Source organism: Geotrypetes seraphini, chromosome 10 (assembly GCF_902459505.1).
Source record: "Geotrypetes seraphini chromosome 10, aGeoSer1.1, whole genome shotgun sequence".
NCBI lineage: Eukaryota > Metazoa > Chordata > Amphibia > Gymnophiona > Dermophiidae > Geotrypetes > Geotrypetes seraphini.
Window position 1 is genome coordinate 137,893,560 of NC_047093.1, and position 22,843 is coordinate 137,916,402.

Here is a 22,843-nt window from a genome sequence, read left to right on the forward strand (position 1 = left end):
GTCACAATTCTTTAGATCTCTTTATTCTTACGGTTTCTCCCACTTCTCTCTGGGTTTCTGTGATTAAAGCCTTGTCGAATCTAGATATAAAATGGAAGAAGGTTTGGGAAAGTTTTTAAGGTAGGAGTATATTTATAATTAAAATTTAAAAATAAGATAGCAAGAAAAAAAGAAAAACATTTTAATACTGAGGATTTTTTTTTGCCAATTTCTGTATGAGAAGCAGAGTGAGTAATCACGCTGAATATCTGTACTGTGTAGACCAGTGTTTTTCAACCTTTTTATACCTATGGACCGGCAAAAATAAAAGAATTATTCTGTGGACCGGCATCGATCCGGGAACCGGCGGTTGAAGAACACGGGTCTAAGTCGTGGGCCAGACCCCGCCCATCTCTACCCAATCTCCACCCCAGACCCCGCCCCCATAATAGTACTAATTGCACCTTCCCTCATCTGAAAGCCTTCCCTCTGATGTTGCAACGTCAGAGAGAAGGTTTCCGGTTCAGGCACAGGATGCCCGTAGGAGCCACTGCCCGTGACTTTGTGCACTGAATCAATTAGGAAGAGGGAGCTGGCTCAAAGATAACGCCGCATCGATCGCACCATAGACCGGCGGTTGAAGAACACTGTTTTGGGCCTGATGCACATGCTGGCCCTGTGGACCGGCAGGAAATTTCTGTGGACCGGCATCGGTCCGTGGACCGGCGGTTGAAGAACACGGGGCTAAGTCGTGGTCCAGACCCCGCCCATCTCTACCCAATCTTCACCCCAGACCCCGCCCCCATAATAGTACTAATTGCACCTTGCACGTCCCGTGCCTCATCTGGAAGCCTTCCCTCTGACGTTGCAACGTCAGAGAGAAGGCTTCCGGTTCAGGCGCAGGATGCCCATAGGAGCCGATGCCAATAGGAGCCGATGCCCGTGGCTTTGTGCACTGACTGAATCAGTTAGGAAGAGGGAGCTGGCTCGAAGATAACGCCGTATCGATCGCACTGTGGACCGGCGGTTGAAGAACACTGGGCTAAGTCGTGGTCCAGACCCCGCCCATCTCTACCCAATCTCCACCCCAGACCCCGCCCCCATAATAGTACTAATTGCACCTTGCACATCCCTTGCCTCATCTGGAAGCCTTCCCTCTGACGTTGCAACGTCAGAGAGAAGGCTTCCGGTTCAGGCACAGGATGCCCGTAGGAGCCGCTACCCGTGACTTTGTGCACTGAATCGGTTAGGAAGAGGGAGCTGGCTCGAAGATAACGCCGTATCGATCGCACCGTGGAGCAGCGGTTGAAGAACACGGGGCTAAGTCATGGTCCAGACCCCGCCCATCTCTACCCAATCTCCACCTCAGACCCCGCCCCCATAATAGTACTAATTGCACCTTGCACGTCCCGTGTCTCATCTGGAAGCCTTCCCTCTGACGTTGCAACGTCAGAGAGAAGGCTTCCAATTCAGGCGCAGGATGCCCATAGGAGCCGATGTCAATAGGAGCCGATGCCCGTGGCTTTGTGCACTGACTGAATCAGTTAGGAAGAGGGAGCTGGCTCGAAGATAACGCCGCATCGATCGCACCGTAGACCGGCGGTTGAAGAACACTGTTTTGGGCCTGATGCACGTGCTGGCCCTGTGGACTGGCAGGAAATTTCTGTGGGCCGGCACTGATCCATGGACCGGTGGTTGAAGGACACTGGTGTAGACGGCTCCAAAATATGAGGCTTTTTCCCCCCCTAAAGAATAGATCTAGTAGTAATAAGCTGGAATAAGCCGCGAGACTCTTATCAGCCTATGGATCCTACAACTGAATAGTGGGGGACTATTCTATAAAGTAACTAATTTTTGGACCATAGGTCAGACATTTTGGGCTCCTTTTACAAAGCTGCACTAGGGCCTTAACGTGCGGAATAGCGCATGCTAAATGCTGCACGCACTAGCTGCAACCACCTCCTTTTGAGCAGGCGGTAGATTTTTGGCTAGCGAGCGCTAATCCAGTGCGTGCATTAAAAACGTTAGCGCACCTTTGTAAAAGGAACCCTTTGTGTTCCCCCCCCTTTCCTTACTACGCCACTGTGTACCAGCCTCCGTTTTTGTCGTAGTGAAAATAATTGGCATATTGTATTTGGACAGATTTCCGAGGAGGCCCTGGATGAACCGTTGGAGCAGAGCGAGTTTCACAGCTGGTGCGACTTCTGCGCTTTCTTGGATACTTGGTGCTTGAAAAAGAAAATGGCCTTCAATATTCGGCAGTCAGTGTCTCTGAAGAACGACCACGTGAACCCAGACCCTCAGTGGCCGGATCTAGCAAACGCCCTGAAGTACAGCAGCGTGATCATGGGCTGCAGCGTTAGGTATGTTGAGTAGCACTTTTAGAGTCATTGGATTTTGTTCCTGGAAGTATGTCCAGATACCCACAAGAGCCATGGTAATATTTTAGTGTTGCATATGACGGGGCTTCAGAGCAGAAGAAATTGTACTTATCTGTGAATGAATGGTATAGTCTTGTAAAAATAGGCTAAAATATTATTATTTTTTTTAAAATTCTTTATTCATCTAATATAATAAAAGGCTACTCGTGCATGCGCACTCCCATCTGCGTGTTCCGTTTTCCGTGCGCTGTAGGGCACTGCAGGTAGGAGTGCGCATGCGCCAGAATGCCCCCTGAGGCGGATGTCGGCAGCGGTGGATGTCGTCGTCGTCGTCGTCGGCTGTCGGCCACAGCGGCGGCGGCTGTCGACCGCAGCAGCGACAGGCCGCGGCGGACAAGAGCTACAATAAAAATAATTAAGTGCCGACTTCTAAGACCTCAAACCCGAGACTCACAGGATAAAACTAAAAAAAAGGGAGACACAATCCCACCACGTGTCAGCTTGAATAGAAACCTCATCACCTGCCCCAAAAATGCCAAACAACTGTTTAGAAGAATGATAAGTGAAGTCCTTAAGATCTGGATGTAACACATGCTACAGAATGACCAATCCCTACTGATTCAAAAAAACTATGCAACTTAACCCGATCAGCCTGTCCATTACTTACAGCCTAGGCACATGCACACACACAGGGAAGTGGTGGGAGAGAAATGGTGCTGCATAGGAGGCAGGGAGAGAGACAGATAGATAGAAGGAAAAAAGAAAGCCACAGGGGCAGGGAGAGACACAGAAAGACAGACAGACAAAGGGGGCCAGGGAGAGAGACAGACAGCAGGAGGGAGAGAGAGACAGAAATAAAGACACACAGACATATATTCTAGCACCCGTTAATGTAACGGGCTAAAATACTAGTTTTTACATATTACAACAAGTGTATCAGATGAAATCATTTGAATTTGTATATATACACTTGATTAACTTTCATATAACACTTTAAATATAACATTTCAGTCAATCAGTACCTATCTAATATAATAAAACGGTAAGCCGCGCATGCGCACTTCCTAAGCGTGCGTCCGTTTTCCGTGAGCTGTAGCTAGGAAGTGTGCATGCGTGACTCACCCCCTGCCCTCTCCGTCGTCTCCCGGCTCCAGCGGCGTGACAGTTTTCAAAGAGGCGCGGGATTGTTTCAACGCGGAACCACCAGCCGTTAAAGCTCCTGCCGCTGTCTCCCAACGGTGGAGGAGAGGCAAGGTAGAAGAAGATTTCCGCTGCCCGGCACCCGAGTCCTTGGCCGCCACCCCCCCTTCCCTTACCGCGGCCCCGACTGGCGATTTAAGCAGCGTGTCCAGCAGTCTTCACACGCTGCTTCGGGCCCTTCTACTGCCATGATTTGCTCCGGACGTGCCAGAGTAAATCAGACCAGTAGAAGGACCCGAAGCAGCGTGTGAAGACTGCTGGACTCACTGCTTGAATCGCCATGTGTAGTCGGACCCGCGGGAAGGGAAGGGAAGGGGGGCGGCAAAGGACTCGGGCCCGCGTTTGTAGTCGCGACTGTGGGAAGGGAAAGGGGGTAGAGGAAACAATAATGCTGCTGCACAGGGAACTGGTGGGGGGGAGGGAAATGGAAGGGGGAGGGAATGCTGCTTTGGACAGACAGACAGAGGGATGAAGGGAGACGGAAAGACACAGGGGCAGGTGCACAGGGAACAGACACAGGTGCAGGGAGATATACAGAAAGACAAACAGACAAAGGGGGCCAGGGACAGAGACAGACAGAAAAAAAGACAGCGGGAGTCGCGTCAGGAGGGGTGCGGGATGCCGCAGAGGGAACTTTTCCAATGGGTGTAACTGGGCGGCTGTCGGGAGCCTCTGATCAGGGGCAGAGCAAGGTAAGTGTATCATAGGGATAAGAAGGAGGAGGGGGGATAAAAAGGAAGGGACGCCTACTGCTGAACAGGGGGAGAAGGAAAGAGGTGCTGATGGACAGGGGGTGGGTGAAGAAAAAGGAACGGAGGCCTAATGTTGGATAGGGGGAGAAGGAAGGTGCTGCTGGACAGGGGGGAGGTAAAACAAAAAGAGAAGGGCTGCTGCTGCATAAGGAGAGCTGTGAAGAGGTGGTGGTGGACACAGGGGAGGTAAAAGGAAGGGAGAATGGACAGGGGAAGCAGGCAAGGGGTGGTGATGGACAGCCAAGGAAAAAGAAAGACAGAAAGAAAGAAAGCGGCTAAGGAGAGAGAGAGAAAAAAAGAAATAAAGAGAGACACACACACATATATTCTAGCACCCGTTAATGTAACGGGCTATAAGACTAGTGTTCTATAATATGTTGAATATTATATCCTACATCTAATATCTTAAGAATTAATATTAGGATAGAAAACCCTCCCTCCCTCCCTCTACAGAAATTCCATCTACAATATATCAAAATTATTAACACATTCATATACATTATAGTATTAATAAATATTACCCACCCACAACCCCTCATGTCGAATATCTTACTTTGGGAAAATGTTATTACTCATTGCAAAAATCTGTTAATGGTCCCCATATTTTCTGAAACTTATCAAAATATCCTCTCTGTGTTGCTATTGTACGCTCCATTTTATATATATGACATACAGAATTCTACCAAAAGTTGTAATTTAATCTGTCATAATTTTTCCAATTATATGTAATCTGTTGAATGGCTATTCCAGTCAATATAAATAAAATATTATTGTAAAGACTTCCCAATTCAAAAATTTGAAAAATAGAAAAACAGGGTAGATATACTCTAATAAATTAGAAATGGGAAAAAAAATATTTGTAGAAGGGAGTGTTCACTCACTAAACTATCAATAAAACCACAATGTTTTTAAATAGTGAACAAAGAGGGGGAGAAATATCAGACTTGTAGTTTATCAGGGATTGTAGGGCCTCTTATAACACTCAGCTATTTCAGTACCCACTCCATAGATATAAGTCTTTCAATCACTTGTTTCTCCACCCTCTATAACAGGGGTCTCAAAGTCCCTCCTCGAGGGCCGCAATCCAGTCGGGTTTTCAGGATTTCCCCAATGAATATTCATGAGATCTATGTGCCTGCACTGCTTTCAATGCATATTCATTGGGGAAATCCTGAAAACCCGACTGGATTGCGGCCCTCAAGGAGGGACTTTGAGATCCCTGCTCTATAATCTTATACCAACACAACCAAAAATTATTGAACAGTCCTTCTAAAATACAAAAATGAGGCAATGTACTTAGCATTGTCCACAAGGAGTCTAGCACTGACCAATTCCTACTCCCGATGCCGGTTAACCCAGTTCAGCTACTGGTTTACTTAGCGTTTCAGTCCTTAGACCTGCTTCTGGGGATTCATCGGCCACACACATCTGAAGACACACCACAATAAACAGAACAAAACGCCAAGCATTATATCACAGTCTACATCAGGGGTGTCCAACCTTTAGGCTTCCCTGGGCCGCATTGGCCGAAAAAAATGTTTCTGGGGCCGCACAAACGCTGCAGCAAGACGGAGGAGGGAGCTGGCAAGACAGTAAACATCCGGGGGCAGCAGAGGAAAACACTGTATCGCCCTCGACCGGGGCCACACAAAATACTTCACGGGGCCGCATGCGGCCCTTGGTCCGCAGGTTGGACACCCCTGGTCTACATCTTAAGAAACGCACTCCCCAAATGTAATTAAGGTGCAAGGCTCGTCAATTCACGCAGCTGTCTTACTGCTCACATTCAAACAATGGCATCAAACGTGCTCAAAAAAGAAATAAAGCCTATATATACTACTAACTCGACGTCATCAAAAATACCACCTTCGTTACATTTCCCAAATATCTAAACCCTAATCAATCACACACCACCAATGTCACACCACCCATACCGCCCATATAAAACACACAACTCACCACAATGCAAACACAAGAAAATAAAAAAGTCGAAAACATAGGTGTGAAACATGACTAATGTATTTTGAGGCGAGAAGAATGAGCCTTGGGGGGAGGGGCAATTCTATAACAGGGCGCCACTTTGTTAGGTACCTGATGGCATGTATGCTGAGCGTCAGTTCAATTGAATTGATTGGATTTATTTCACTTGATACACTGCTTGGACAAATGTACAGCAGTTTACATAAAAATAGTCTAATAATATTTACAATAAACCTATCTCACAATAAATACAAAAACATTTTATATTTATTTCCTTCTTTTTATCTGCTTTAGGATATAGTATATTAATTGTGTTGATAAAAAATTATAAACAAAGCCCTGCCAGCTGAACATCTCTTTCTCTAGTTCAGCAGCCAGAACTTTGATTTATAAGGAAGGAATAAGCTAAATATTGCAGTACTGAGGCTTGTATGGATGCTACAGGGACAGTGGTCGCGGGGACAGGGCGGTGACGGGGACAAATTTTTTCCCCGTGTCGTTCTCTATTTGTAATATCTACACTGTCGTCATTGTCATCATGTTTGTAAGTCTATGCTATTTCCACGGTCATGCATCATATATAATTCTATATAATTTTATCATAAACTACCTGGAATGATTTCTTTGGATTCAATGAATAGGCATTTTTTTTTCTACCTTTGTTGTCTGGTTTCTGCTTTCCTCATCTTCTCATTCAATTCGTTCCATCCACTGTCTGTCTTCTCTCTGCCATCTTGCTGTCTTCCATTTGCTCTATTACTGTGCCTCTCCCTTCACCCCCCCCCCAATTGGTCTGGCACCCATCTTCTTCCCTCCGCTCCCCCAAAGTCAGGCATCTCTGTCTTCTTCCCTTCCAGTGTCTTCTCTCCACTCTCTGTTCCCCATTCCCTATAGCGTCTTCTCCCCACTCTGTCTTCCACATTTCCCTTCAGCGTCTGTTCCTTTCCATCCCCTTCAGTGTCTGTTCCATTCCTTTCCACCACCACCCTTCCCTCTCGCCACCCCCTTCAGCATCTGTTCCTTTCTACCGCCCTTCAGCATCCCTTGCACGGTTACAATGTAATTTGTGCAAGCCGCCGGAGCCTGCAAGCTCGGTCCCCATCCTATCCCCACAAACCATCTCACTTCTGTGTTCCTATTTTCTCCATTTCTAATATCTCCCCTATGTATCTGGCATTCGCACCTCCCCCCCCCCCCCGGTGTCCATATAGCATCCCCATGTATGTCCTCTTTATGTCTCTGTCCCTATACCCCCATGCACATAATTTCCCCCCTATGTATCTCCCCTTTATGTCTCTGTCCCTATGCCTCATGCACATAATTTCCCCCCATGTATCTCCCCTTTATGTCTCTGTCCCTGTGCTCCCATGCACATAATTTCCCCTCTGTTCCTGTTACCTTCCTGTGTCCAGATTTCTGTGTCCGGATTTCCCCTCTCTTCCTTTTCCACACCAATGTGTCTCTTCTCTGCAGCCCCATCTAGCTTATTTTCCTCTTTCTCCCCCCCCCCCCCTCCCACTGCTTCCAGCATTTGGCTCACCTGCCTGTCCTCCCCTTTCTTTCCTGCTGTGGGTTTTTTTTCTCTTCATTCCCTTGGCCCAGCATCTCTTTCCCTTTCACTCCCTCCTTCCTAGTGTGAGCTGGGAACATGTGCAATCACGGATCGCGCGGTCCAGCAGCCCCCTCCCGCCCGATCGCAGCATTTCGCCATCTCCCTCCCTCCCTCCACCTCACTTTAGGTGCCGACTTTAATTATTCTTCTCCCAGCTGCACGCTTTCAGTATGCCTCGCAAGCGCGGCTGCTTGAATTGTTGAATCTTCTCCTCTGACGCAACCGGAAACAGGAAGTTGCCTCAGAGGAGAAGATTCAACAACTTGAGCAACCACGTATGCGCAGCTTATTGAAAGCGTGCGGCTGGGAGAAGGCATCTAAGGTGAGGTGGAGGGAGGGAGATGGCAGGATGTGGGATGCGACGATCGGGTAGGGATGCTGGACCACGCGATCCGTGATTGCTTCACTGTGGAGACAAGACCATTCACCGCTCCACTGGGTGGTGAATGGCCTTGTCCCCTTCCCCGCAGCGACCACTATTTTTTCTCTCCCCGTTTCAGCGGGATACCCATGGCTAGCCGTGGGTAACAACCACCATGTCATTCTCTATTGTAGGGCAGTCATGAAATGAGGCAGATAGTTAATGATCTATTGGTTCTTTCCCAGCAAGAACTGTCCAGCTGTCATGAACCTGAAACTGGGTCCTCAAAACAACAAGCTCATACTCACCAAAGCCGTACTTCGTCACAACCATGACGATCTTGGGACTAATATCCCCCCTCCGGTCACAAGAAGCAGGCTGGCGCCTCTTATGTGCCAGCCCACCAAGATCACGAATGACGTCTCCAAGAGGTTTTTGGAACGTAGTGACTTGATCAAATTGCAGAAGTTGCACCCTGCCCCGTTTGAAGACTGGGCTCAATTCCTGAATCATTTGGATGCCCTCTTTGTTTCCAATCCTGGGGCTAAAGTCAAGTTAGTCTTCATGGAGAATAGACTGTTGGTGAAAAATGTCTTCATTATGACCTCCTACATGCTGGAGGTGGTTCAGCGTTTTCCCGGATTTCTCTATGTAGACTTCTTACCACGTTTTGGAAGCCTTTTCGATTTATACACAGTCTACTGTGAAGATGACAATTCAGAATGGAGGGTGTGTGCAAAGTGTATTGCACGAAAGAGCAGATCATCAAATTTACGGTTCCTTATGGTTTCTATTTTGCAGAGCATTGAGAATTTGACTAACCAGGTTAAATATGTAACAGTGAACCCAGAGATTCAGGATCCGCTAGATCTTGAGCCACTAGTACCCTTTGCTTCACTGAGGTATTGCATGCCACTGGTCTTGGAGATCCTGTACGAGAAGATTTCTCACTTTGGTTCCACAGCAGAGGTCCAGATTAAGAACTTTTTGCACATCCTGGCTCACACTTGCTCACCCAGTGTCTATGGCCGGTACTTGAGTGAGTTGAAGGGTGCCTGCCCTGCAGAATTTTTCCACTACTATTACGAGACGTGGCACCCGCACAGAAAAATGTGGATCAAGAAGGACAACAGAAGTCAGATTGCAGAGAGCAACATCTGTACGTTAGTTAAGTCTGAACACCAGTCACTCAGAGCTCACATAGACTCCTCTTCCTCCCTGTACCATTGCCTTCAGGTGATTCTCGATGGCAACATGATGGCACTGGATGCAACATCACCTTCCCTTCTCCAGACATCACCAGCTATGCTAGAAACATCTCCCACATATGCAGCCCGTCAGGTATGACTTTTTTTTTCCCTATTGAGTCAGAAGTCACTCAGTTATGCAATGACTAGAAGGTGGTAGAGTGCAGACTGGATGGACCATTCGGGTCTTTATCTGCCGTCATCTACTATGTTACTATGAGGTGTGGATGATGGATGATGTTGGCAAGGCAGAAGGCACAAGCATTTTCACCTTTACTAAGCAGCTGTAATACAGATTGTAATGCAGTCTGTAAGGATAGTGGGAGCTTTATGAAAAACAAGCAGTATAGGCTACAAGTCCTTGGTGTGTCCTGGCCACTGTTAGGCATTTGGTGGTTTTTCACCAGACCGGTCCAGAACTTGTGGATTATGTCCAAGGACCAGCGGCAGACACAGCCCACAGCTTCTGGTCTGGGGTGGTGAGACTAAAGGAAGGAAAATTAAGTAAGATATCATTTCTTCTTTCTGAGACCTTATGTGTGTGTCATAATTTGATTATAGTAATAGTATTTTACCTCCTAATTCTGCCTGTTGCCAATATTCTAAGTTCTATATATGCAAGGCAACTTGTTGAAATTTGTCGAAACCTTCAATGATTTCAATATTTTATCAATTTTTTGATAAGTCTTGAGAATTTGCCAACCACCAGCCTTGATAGGATGACCTTGCCAGACAATACCTCAGCCACGAACTGACAGGCTGGTGGTTGGCAAATACTCAAGACTTATCAAAAAATTGATAAAATATTGATAATCATTGAAGGTTTTGACAAATTTCAACAAGTTGCCTTGCATATATACAACTCATCATTTGATTAGACATACTCCTTGGTTAACAATAAGTTATATGAACGGTTTGCCTCCATTCCTACCCCTCAGTGTCTGTTCCACTTATTTGCCAGTATCTAAAGCAAATCATGCGGCCTTGCAGTTGGAGGGCATTCTGGTGCACCCCTACCTGGACGACTAGTTGATTCGGGCAAAGTCGTTGCAGGAGAGCTCCCAGGTTACGGCTCGGGTGGTAGAGTTTCTCCAGTCGCTGGGCTGGGTGATCAACCTTTCCAAGAGTCGGTTGGTCCCGGCTCAGCGTCTGGAGTACCTTGGGGTTCTGTTCGACACCTCCTTGGGGAAGGTCTTCCCAGTTACTCACTCTCTCTATGTCTCTCTCATTCAATGTCCATGGATTCTTCCTGGCTCTCTATCACAGGACCAGCGGTTTGTACCTCCATTCTTTCCACACCATTAGGAAACTGGAAACCTGAGGTGGGGAGGATTTCTTCCACCTCCTGCATAGGCCAATCTGATACTTCTGGTTCTGCTGCCTGGCTCCACGGCTCCTACATTGCCTTGGGCTGTGGGAGTGACTCACCCTGGTCACTCGCTCCTCCCCCTGCTGCTTGCCTCAGCCTGCTCTTAAGCAGCTCAGAGCCAATCCCCTTCAGCCTATAGAGGGGAATGGGCTTTGGTTCCACAGCAGCCTTTCTCTGCCTGGGTTTACTTGGTGCAGCTAAATTCCTTGTGGCGTTATTGTTCCGCATGGTATTTAACCATTTCAAGGCCGCGTGGTCGGTAACCAGCGTAAACTCCCTATCCTGTAAGTAGTGTTCCAGGGTTTGCACAGCCCATTTCACAGCCAGACACTCCTGCTCCACCGTTGCATAGTTCCGTTCATTTGGGTGGAGCTTACGACTTAGGTAAAGAATGGGATGTTCCAATCCTAGGCTTTCCTGACTTAGGACTGCTCCTAATCCTGTACCCGATGCATCGGTTTGTAAAATAAATGGTTGTGTGAAATCAATAGCCTTGAGCACAGGCTGCTCACACAAGCTAGCCCTTAACCTGTGGAAAGCCTGCCTACTTACATCATCCCAACATAGCATCTCTGGGCTCTTTTTCCTCAGCATGTCAGTTAGTGGTCCTGCCTGTGATGAAAAGTAGGGATAAATCTCCTGTAGTATCCTACCAGCCCCAAGAATGCCCTAAGTTGTTTTTTGTTGTTAGGACAAGGATACCCCCGAATACACTGCACCTTATCTACTATAGGCTTTATCTGTCCTTTTCCAACAATATATCTTAAGTATTTTACTTCTTGTTGGCCTATAAAACACTTTTTAGGATTTATTGTGAGGCCGGCCGCCCTCAGAGCTCCCAGGACAGCCGTAAGGTGTTGCAAATGTTGTTCCCATGTATCCGAATGGATGACTATGTCATCAATGTAAGCGTCTGCAAACTCGTAGTGGTCTCTTAGCACCTTGCGGACTAGGCACTGACATGTAGCCGCCGTCCCATGAAGGCCAAACGGCATGCGCTTAAATTGGATTAGGCCCCATGGCGTGCTGAGCGCTATTTTAGGCCTAGCCGATTAAGTAAGCGGAATTTGCCAGTAGCCCTTTGTGAGGTCAATGATAGTCAAAAACTGGGCTGATCCTAACCTATCCAGTAATTCATCTACCCTTGGCATTGGAAATGCGTCAAATTGGGACACCTCGTTTACCTGGCGGAAGTCAATACAAAAACGCGGTGTCCCGTCAGCTTTAGGAACGATCACAATAGGGCTACACCATGGGCTTTGTGAGGCTTCTATCACCCCCAAAGTTAGCATCTCCTGTACTAACTCCTCTACCAGTGCTTTCTTCTCCTCTGACAGTCTATAGGGATGTACCCTTACCACCTTCCCTGGTACTGTAACAATATCATGGGAAACTACCCCCGTTTTCCCTGGAACCGAAGAGAACACATCCCCAAACTGTCGAACTACTTCCTTTACTTAACAGACCTGTATCTGTGTGAGGGCTGTTCCTACATTTATTTCCCCTTCAGCCCCGAAGTCCGTTACCTGAGGCCCCAGGTCATCATCCTGCCCTTGTTGTGCCACCAAAGCCAATACCTCCCGATCCTTCCAGGGTTTTAATAGGTTGATATGATACGTCTGTAGTCTTCCCTTATTATCCCTGCCCCGATAATCCACCTCACCTACCCTTTCCACAATGGTGGCCAGACCCTTCCATTGTGCCAAGAATTTGTGGGGATCTGTGGGCACTAATATAAGGACCTGGTCTCCTATCTGTAACTGACGTTCCTTTGCCCTTCTATAATAATACGTCTTCTGCTGTTTCTGACTCCACTCCAAGTTCTCTTTTCCGAATTCCAATGATCTCCGCAACCTATCCTTAAGCTGGGCTAAGTATGTGATTATATTGCTCTCCGATTCCTCCGGGAAAACCCACTTCTCTTTCAGCATGTCCAGCACCCCCCTAGGTGGTCTCCCAAACAATAATTCATAAGGACTAAGACCCAAAGAATCCTGCACTTTCTCCCGTGCCGCAAAGAGCGCGAAAGGAATAAACATGTCCCAGTTTTTAGAGTCTCCCCCTATGCCCTTCTTCAGCATCTGCTTAATTGTCTGGTTAAAACGCTCCACCATACCATTAGCTTGAGGGTGATAGGCAGATGTTTTAATATGACAGATGCCAAATCCCTCATAAAACATTTTCATTTCGCTAGATAAAAAATTGCTACCCTGATCCGTAAGAATCTCCCGGGGAAACCCTACCATACAGAACAACCCTAATAGTTCCTTCATAATGCTAGTAGATGTGGCTTTCTTCAGAGGAAAAGCCCAAGGGAACCGCGTGGCAACATCCATAATCACCAAAATGAAATTATTCCCTCTAGGTGTTTTCTCTAAGGGTCCCACAATATCCATGGCCAGACGCCTCAATGGTTCCTCCACCACCGGTACTGGGATAAGGGGTGCCCTGGCCGGTTTCGCCAAGGTCAGTTTTTGGCACGTGGAACAGGACTGACAGAACTTTATATCGGCCTGCCTTAATCCAGGCCAGAAAAACCGTCTTTCTATCTGTTTAAATGTGGCTTTTGCTCCCTTGTGACCGAATAAAGGGTGATCATGGGCTATCACGAGTATCAGTCTTCTGAACCCTTGAGGAATCAATAACTGTTGTTCTATTTCCCCTCCTAGGTTACCCAGGCCTTCTCTATACAACAGGCCCTGCTTCACGACCCAGCGTTTACCCGCTATACGCCCATTTCCTACCCGCTGCCACTCCTCTTTCAGAGTAGGATCGGTCTTTTGTTCCTTCCGAAATGTCGGGAAGGCATCCATAATTTCCTTGGGGAGCCAGGGAACTTCTTTAGTTTTGATTGCCCGATTCATGGCTCTCCTTCTCCCTTGTTGCTGCCTCCTTCTCTGGGCACGGGTCCTACGCTCCTGCTTTTGTTTATACTTCTGAAAGGCTTCTCCCATGAAGGGAAATATCCTGCCTAGCTCCCCTTCCACTTCAGGGTTAGAGGGTCCCTGTGATCTCATGTTTACTAAACATTGTCTTTCCTTCAATGTCACAGGGAACCCTTTCCAATCTTTCCCCAGTATAATATCATAAGGTGCCTCTGGCACTATTGCAAAGGACGTCCTATACACTTTATCCTTATACTTAACAGTGGTAGGTCTCAATGGGTACTGTTTACTATCCCCGTGAACACACTTGATTTTTACCCTACCAACAAAATCCTGCCCCTTTTCCTTAGGAAATACCGTCTTCCAGCATAGTACTAGTATGAGCCTGAAGTGTCTGGAACTGTGTCTGGGGTCTATAAATTGGACCTGTTTTCTCGGAAAGCCCCTAGGCATCCAAATAAGCTTCTGCCACAGAGAGTGTCTATGTCAGATCCTGGCATCCCTGATGTCACAGTCATGCCAGAGGTCCTCCGTGCTGCTATTAGGCTATCATGCAATTTGAACATGGAATCTTCTATATCGACTGTTTCCTCTTCGGCTGACCTTTCACATCTTTTAGCTTGGTTATGCAATTCCTCAATTTCTTCAATTAGTCTGCTATTGACTTCCATAGCCATCTTGAGTTTTTGATTGTTGAACTGTAGGTCATCAATATAGGTAATCAAGTCTGAGGTCTCCCTTTTAGCTTGGTTATGCAGTTCCTCACTTTCTTCAATTAGTCTGCTATTGACTTCCTCCATGTTTTCAATAGCCATCTTGAGTTTACAGTATTGCTCCTCTGTAGGAATGCCACAAAAGAAACACACATGCAACCTTAGAATCGGGAGGAGGCGCTCCAAATGAATGGAGAATCATATCTTCATTAATTACTTAGTTAATGCTCTACAAGGTTATAATTTCATAATGCATTTACAGTGAGGATTAAACCAAGGCAATATATTGTTTATCTATATCACAGGTGTCAAAGTCGGTCCTCGAGGGCCAGAATCCAGTCGGGTTTTCAGGATTTCCCCAATGAATCTGCATGAGATCTATTTGCATGCACTGCTTTCAATGCATATTCATTGGGGAAATCCAGAAAACCCGACTGGATTCCGGCCCTCGAGGAGGGACTTTGACACCCCTGATCTATATCATGTGCATCTCAATGCTACTATCTCACGTGACATATGAATACATAATAACAGTTACAATAAAGTGATTCCTAATGTGTACATTTCTGATATGCTCAAATCTTACTATGGCATGTGACAGTCCAAAGGTTATAATGCATGCTTCTTAAGCTCTCTTGATTAGCCTTGCTCAGGCAAAGTCTGATTGTTGCCCATATAAGGGATGCTTAAACAAGATAAGAGAAAAAGGGTAAATGTATGTCAGGTTAATATGTGGCAAGAGTCAGGGAGGGGGGAATGCCTCAGCCTTCTGCAAGGTGCAACCCTTGTCCTTGCTTAGAATGTATACGTGGCAGGAGGGAGAGGAAATGAGAAACAGGGCCTCAGAACCAAACCCAGGCCTGGATCCACACACAGGCCTCAATCTGCACACAGGGCCTAGGTCGGTGTGCCGACCCAGCCTGCGTTCAGAACCACCTGTGTGTTGACCCTGCCTGTGTTCTGATGCCCTGGATCAGAACTTATCAGATCTCCATCCCTACACTCCTCAAGTTTTTGATTGTTGAACTGTAGTTCATCAACACAGGTAATCAAGTCTGAGGTCTCCTGTGTATAAAATGTGCTGGACGACTAGAAGAAAAATAAAGTCTGCCAAATTCATTTTAAGTCTTGAGAAGTAATGCAGCAACAACATTTAAGAAAAGCTGGGCTTCTTTTAAAGCTTCTCCGACTATCCAAGCAAAGAAACAGAAGCGCTAAGTGGACCAAATACACATTACATCCTTTAACTATCTCCATTATCCTCGTCCAGTGGCGTACCAAGGGGTGGGGGGGGGGACAGTCCGCCCCGGGTGCACGTTCCAAGGGGGTGCACAGCCGGCCGGGTCCACACTCCGGAGCCTCCTGCGCTGCTCATTACAGGGTGCACCACCCCTCTTCAGAGACCTCCTGGTCTCCCTCTGGTTCCTCGCCAGCTCCGGACGATGACCTCGTCTCCTGGCCTGCTATCCGCACTTCCTGCAGTCGCCTTACTCAGGACACTGGAACCGATATCCCTGCAGTGTTAAGCAGCTTTCATTCAGCAGAATTTGTAATCCTGGTTCCGATGAACCAACCACTGTTTCCATCCGGTACAGGTAAGACGCAATGACCATCCAATCCAGCAGATCAAAACATGGAACCAAAAGAGTAGGGAGACAAAAAAAATAATTTTCCACCTTTTCACTCTCAAATCTTCACCTGAAGAGGTACCAGATCCGCACTCCTGACACCAAACTTGTCACCAACACTCTGCAGAGCAGAGCTATCCTGTGACAAACCACTGAAATTCTGGCATGTCCCTCTAACCAGGGGTATCTTCAGGCCTTTTTGGTTGGCCCTAGGCGGCTGCCTAGGCCCGGGAGAGAAAAGGTGAGTATGGTTCCCAAAACACCACCACTCAGACACAAATGTTCCAAAGAAAACAAGGTGTTTATTCTGACCTTAACGGTTCAAACAGTGTAGCACAAAGTACAGAAATTATAGTATTTCATTCAAAAATAAAGTCATTTGCAAAAAGGAAAATAAGAAAATACAAAAGCCACAAATCCCTATATGCTTTGTTTGTCAAGGGTTTTGTACTTTGTTTCAATTTCTTCCCAGCAATGCTTGTCAGAGGCATGAAACAGATAACTTTCAGCAGACAGGCAAAGTTCAGAACCAAAACCTTGCTACAGGCAATATCAGATATCTTACTAGGCAGTGAGTCTCAGCACAGTCCTGCACAGCACAGCTTTGCCAAAAACCCCAGCGTTTCTTCAGCTACCTCATGGAAGGCAAAAACAGCTGTGAGAGAATAGCTAATTAGCTTCCAAGGAATGGTAGCCACAGCAGGATTTCCACAATTCAAAAACTAAACTCAATCATTCAACCTTTAGATTCTTTAGTTCAAATTTTGCTTTAGGTACAAACCAGCAGATAGCCTTCAGGTAAGTTTTGTACTTAATCCCAAAATAATATAGCCCAAATACATAGGAAATTATTTAGGCTTTTTCTCCCACAGAAAGAAAGAAAGCATAAGAGAAAAAAAACCACCAACTGTTTTCCAGTTACTCACTCTCTCTGTCTCTCTCATTCAATGTCCATGGATTCTGCCTGGCTCTCTATCACAGGACCAGTGGTTTGTACCTCCATGCTTTCCACACCATTAGGAAACTGGAAGCCTGAGGTGGGGAGGATTTCTTCCACCTCCTGCTTAGGCCAATCTGATACTTCTGGTTCTGCTGCCTGGCTCCACGGCTCCTGCACTGCCTTGGGCTGTGGGAGTGACTCACCCTGGTCACTCGCTCCTCCCCCTGCTGTTTGCCTCAGCCTGCTCTTAAGCAGCTCAGAGCCAGTCCCCTTCAGCCTGTAGAGGGTGATGGGCTTTGGTTCCACAGCAGCCTTTTTCTGCCTGGGTTTACTCAGTGCAGCTAAATTCCTTGTGGCTTCTCTAGCTGCCCTGTAGCCTGGAGGCTGCCTGCCTCTGTCACATACCGCTATTACTCTGATTATAGGGACAAGAGAGGTCAGCCTCAAGTTTACCCCTAGTATCAACCTGGTCAGCTCTTCTGCACCGGATCTTACCAGGGGCAAAACTAGAGCTAGTGCTGGGTTTGTCACATCTGGACCTCTCGGCCTCTCACATAGCCGGGGTGGAAAATGTTCAGGCGGACTTCCTCAGTCATCACTTCTTGGATCCAGGAGAGTGGTGTCTCAGCTCCATGGCCTTTCAGTTGATCGTGCAGTTGATCGTTGTCCCTGATGGATCTGATGGCCGCGAGTGGCAACGCCAAAGTGCCCCGCTTCTTCAGTCATCGCAGGGACGGTCTGGCCGAGGGTCTTGATGCTCTGGTTCAACCATGGCCAACGGAGGGGCTGTTGTACGTGTTCCCTCCTTGGCCATTAGTGGGCAGAGTACTTCTTCGCATTGTTCACCATCCGGGTCTGGTGGTTCTGGTGGCTCCGGATTGTCCATGGTACGTGGATCTGGTGAGACATCTGGTGGCGGATCCTCTTCCTCTGCCTCTCTTGGACGACCTTAAGACGCAGGGTCCCATTCCCATGTTCGACCCGTCTCCCTTACGGCTTGGCTCTTGAAAGGGGTCGCCTTAGTAAGAAGGGGTATTCAGATAAGGTGATCTCTACGCTCTTGGGGGCCTGGAGGTTTTCTACCTCTCGGGCTTATGTGCGGGTTTGGCGTCTCTTTGAGGGGTTGTGCCGGGCACGGGGAGTGGTCTCTTTTCACTCTTCCCTGCCTACCATTCTGGAGTTCTTGCAGAATGGCCTGGATAGAGGCCTGGCTTGGTCTTCTCTCCGGGTTCAACATGCGGCCTTGTTGGCTTTTTGGGGGTTAGTGACAGGTCAGCGTTTGTCGGCCATTCCTGATGTGATTCGCTTTTTGCAGGCGGCCAAGTTGCTCAGGCCTCCCATGCGGCCCTCTGTTCCATCTTGGGATCTCAATCTGGTTCTCTCTGTTTTGGTGCCCTTCGAACCGTTGGACGGCTGCTCTTTGAAGGACCTTACTCTGAAGGCAGTCTTTTTGGTGGCCATTACTTCCGCTAGGCGTGTTTCTGAGCTACAGGCTTTCTCTTGTAGGGCTCCCTTCTTGGAGTTTTCTAGGAAGCGGGTTATCTTGAGGCGTGTTCCTTCTTTTCTGCCAAAAGTAGTTTCTCCTTTTCATGTCAATCATTCTGTGGTTCTCCCGGTCTTGGGTAGTCGGGAGGGCTCTTCTGAGCAAAGACAGCTGCGCAAGTTAGATGTCGGTAGGGTCCTTCGCTCTTATGTGCAGCGGACCCAGGAGGTCCAGAAATCCGATCATCTCTTTGTCCTTCTGGCGGGTCCTCGTCGGGGGGCTGGCGCTTCCAAGGCTACTATTGCGTGCTGGATCAAGGAGATGATTGCTTCCGCTTATCTTCTGAGACAGAAACCTGTTCCGGAGTTTCTCAAGGCTCATTCCACTCAGGGTCAGGCGGCTTCTTGGGCTGAGTCGTCGCTCGTGCCTCCAGTGGACATTTGTAAGGCTGCGGTCTGGTCTTCCTTGCATTCCTTTGTCAGACACTATCGGATAGATGTTCAGGCGTGTCAGGACGCGGTGTTTGGTGAGCGTGTTTTGGTGTCGGCCCTGCGGGGGTCCCGCCCGTGAGAGGGACTGCTTTGGTACGTCCCATTCGTAAAGATTAACCTCTACTGGTCTGGAGAGTGCTAAAGAAGGAGAAATTAGGTTCTTACCTGATAATTTACTTTCTTTTAGCTTCTCCAGACCAGTAGAGGTCCCCACCCTGTCTGTTATTGGTGTGTTGGTGCTGTTGCGCGGGCAATTTTTGTTTTTAGCTGCGGGTTCTAGTATTTTTCTAGGTTCGGGGAGAATTAAAGAACAGCGGCTGTGGCTCGGCTGGCGAGCTGTGGGGACATTTTCCTTCTGGTATTTCTCTGCATTTTTCAACAGCATTTGGGTTTGTTAGTTGTTACTCCTGTTCGGAGTATTGTTTTCTTTCTGTTTTCCAGTTCTTGGTTCTGCTTGGCTATTCTGCAGACTGAGGTAAATAGAGAAGGGAATATATTATATACTGTCCCACAGTTTTGTTTTCAGTCTCCACCTGCTGGTCTTGATTGGATATATACTAGAGAGTTGCGCGGGGACAGAAATCCCACCCGTCCCCGCCAAAGTCTCACCCGTCCCCGTGAGGAATCCCACCCGTCCCCGTGAGGAATCCACCCGTCCCCGCGAGGAATCCCCTCCGTCCCCGCCCGTCCCTGTGAGGAATCCCCTCTGTCCCCATCCGTCCCTATAAACTTCAGAAATAGTTATTTCATTTAATTATGCTACTGAATTAAAGGCTCTGGTAGAAACCCATTTACAAATAAGCAAAAAGACTTTATTAATTTGGAAATATTAATTGGGAAGAATACATACTTTGTAAACGGGTTTCTACCAGAGCCTCTTTTGTTTATAAATTTTTATCAACACAACTAATATACTACTTTATCCTGAAGCAAAAAAAAAAAAAAGAAAAGAAATAGAATTATTTTCCTACCTTTGTTGCCTGGTTTCTGCTTTTCTCATGTTCTCATTCAGTTCCTTCCATCCACTGTCTCTCTTCCTTCTGCGTCTTCCATTTGCTATGTTACTGTGCCTCTCCCTTTCTCCCCCCTTCCAAATTGGTCTTGCACCCATCTTCTTCCCTCCGCTCCCCCCATAGTCTGGCATCTCTGTCTTCTTCCCTGCCAGCGTCTTCTCCCCACTCTCTCTTCCCCATTTCCTTTCAGCGTCCTTCTCCCCCCCCATCTTCCCCATGTCCTGTCAGCGTCCTCCCCCCTCTGTCTTCCCCATGTCCTTTCAGTGTCCTTCTCCCCCCTCTGTCTTCCCCATGTCCTTTCAGTGTCCTTCTCCCCCCTCTGTCTTCCCCATGTCCTTTCAGCGTCCTTCTCCCTCTCTGTCTTCCCCATGGCCTTTCAGTGACCTTCTCCACCCCCCCCTTCCCCATGTCCTTTCAGCATCCTTCTCCACCCCTTTGTCTTCCCCATGTGCTTTCAGCGTCCTTCTCACCCTTCTGTCTTCCACAAATGCTTTCAGTGTCCTTCCCCCCCTCCCCCCGTCTTCCCCATGGCCTTTCAGCATCCTTCTCCACCCCTTTGTCTTCCCCAATGCTTTCAGCGTCCTTCTCCGCCCTCCTTCTCTCCCGCCCCGGGTGCAGCACAGCCGGCCAGGTCCCCTTACTTTTGTGGCGTTTCCCCGATCGACCGACCGACAACAGCCCCGGTCTGACAAACCTCCCTGCCCTTAACCGCGAATCTAAATTTCCTTCTTACAGCTGCTGTAAGAAGGTAATTTAGATTCGCGGTTAAGGGCAGGGAGGTTTGTCGGACCAGGGCTGTTGTCGGTCGGTCGGGGAAACGCCACAAAAGTAAGGGGACCTGGCAGGCTGTGCTGCACCCGGGGCGGGGCGGGGCGGACCGCCCCCCTCCCTTGGTAGCCACTTGAGCTGCGAGGCTACTTACCTACCCTGCCTGCAGGACAGAGCCGAACGGAAGTCTTCCCGACGTCAGCGCTGACGTCGGGAAGACTTCCGTTCGGCTCTGTGCTGCAGGCAGGGCAGGTAGGGAGAAAAGCCGCGCGACTTAGTACATCCAGCCCCGCAGGAACCCCGCGACCCTCGGAGGCGTCCCCACGGGATCCCCGCGACCCTAGGGGGCGTCCCCATGGGATTCCCGTGACCCTAGGGGGAACCCGCGGGATGCCCGCGGGTCCCGCGGGATTCCCGTCGTCCCCGTTCCTGTGCAGCTCTCTAATATATACCCATTTGTAAAGATTAACCTCTATTGGTCTGGAGAAGCTAAAAGAAAGTAAATTAGCAGGTAGGAACCTAATTTCTCCTTTTTATTGTTAAACGCAGTATTCTGAGAAAGCCAAGCAGTATATAAAATTTTAATAAACATATTTGCATTTTAACGTGCAGTATTTTTTTGAAAATATTTGCAATAACAAAAATTATTACCACAAACATTTGGAGTTGCCCAGAAACTTTTGACGATGTCATAACTTCTGCATTGTGAGTATCCTCTATTTGTGATGCTATTAGTTTCTTCTTGAATTGTAGTTCTGCCCTTTCTTTCCTTATGTATCTATTAGTCTGTAAGTCCGTCAGTCTAACCTATTACAGTGGTGCCTCGCATAACGGACGCCTCGCACAGCGAACGCTGCGCACAACGAACTTCAGGTCTTGCTTCCCACAACGAACTTCGTTTCACACAACGAAGTCGCCCGAGCTGCATCCTTCTGCGCAGGCACTGCGCTTAACTGCCCTCTCTCCGCCTGGCTCCCATATTTTAAACCCCCCTGCCGCCGCTGCTGCATATTTTTAAGCCTCTGCCGCCATCGCATATTTTTAAACCTCCCCCCGCCGCCACATATTTTTTTAAAAAAGCCACCACTGCTGCAACTTTAATCTCACCCGCTCACTCGTAACTGGTGGTCTAGCAAATTTCCCAGCCAGAAGCGCAGAGATCAAGAGCAAGCCTTCTATGCTACTGCCTGGGCCTGCGCTGATCTCTGAATGGCTGCAGTCAGCTCTCGCGGGACTCACAAGAACTAACTGCAGCCATTCGGAGATCGGCATGGGCCCACACAGGCGTGCAGAGGAATTGCTCCTGATCTCTGCGCTTCTGGCCTGTACGCTACTGGCTGGGAAAGATGGGAGGAATTAAAAAAGGTACCGAGGGGGGATGATTAAAAAGGTACTGGGGAGTATGTGGGGGGTGATTATAATACACAGCAAGGATCAACAAAACCCCTGTCTCCCCTCCCCTTCACATATATCCCCTCTACTATCAAGAAAATTGAATAAGCCAAATTATTATAGAATGCTACACAGAAATATCATGCTAACAGAATACCACAGTCACACATAGCAGGAATAAATTTATCTTTTTTTATGTCATCTTAGCATATTTTATGCTACAGAACAAATTATTTTTTTTAACATGTATTGTTATGGGAAAACGCGTTTCACATAACGAACTTTTCGCATAACAAACTTGCTCCTGGAACCAATTAAGTTCGTTGTGTGAGGCACCACTGTATTTTAAAAATTAAATGGTATATTTATCGCATGCGTATACTTTTTATTAAAGTTGTATTTCGCTTAGTAAATTAAATAAGCGATTCATCAAACCAAAATAAAACTTGAAACTTCTAACATGTCAAATTGTCTGTCACCCTTAACACCCAATAGAGGGCATGACTTTAGAACAGGGGTGTCCAACCTGCGGCCCAAGGGCCGCATGCAGCCCCGTGAAGTATTTTGTGTGCCCCCGGGTGTTTACCGTCTTGCCGGCTCCCTCCTGTGTCTTCCTGCAGCGTTTGCGCGGCCCCAGAAACATTTTCAT

The 22,843-nt window shown here is 47.7% G+C and overlaps 1 protein-coding gene across 3 annotated transcripts in view; it reads left to right on the forward strand.

The window, feature by feature from the left end:
* LOC117367517 overlaps positions 1 to 22,843 on the forward strand; it is a 95,995-nt gene that overhangs the window by 14,702 nt on the left and 58,450 nt on the right. For all 3 annotated transcript variants that reach the window (XM_033960115.1, XM_033960113.1, XM_033960114.1), the window contains exons 5-6: positions 2,122 to 2,342; positions 8,511 to 9,606. In XM_033960115.1, the coding sequence (XP_033816006.1) occupies positions 2,122 to 2,342; positions 8,511 to 9,606 (1,317 nt within the window). The remainder of the gene's footprint in view (positions 1 to 2,121; positions 2,343 to 8,510; positions 9,607 to 22,843) is intronic.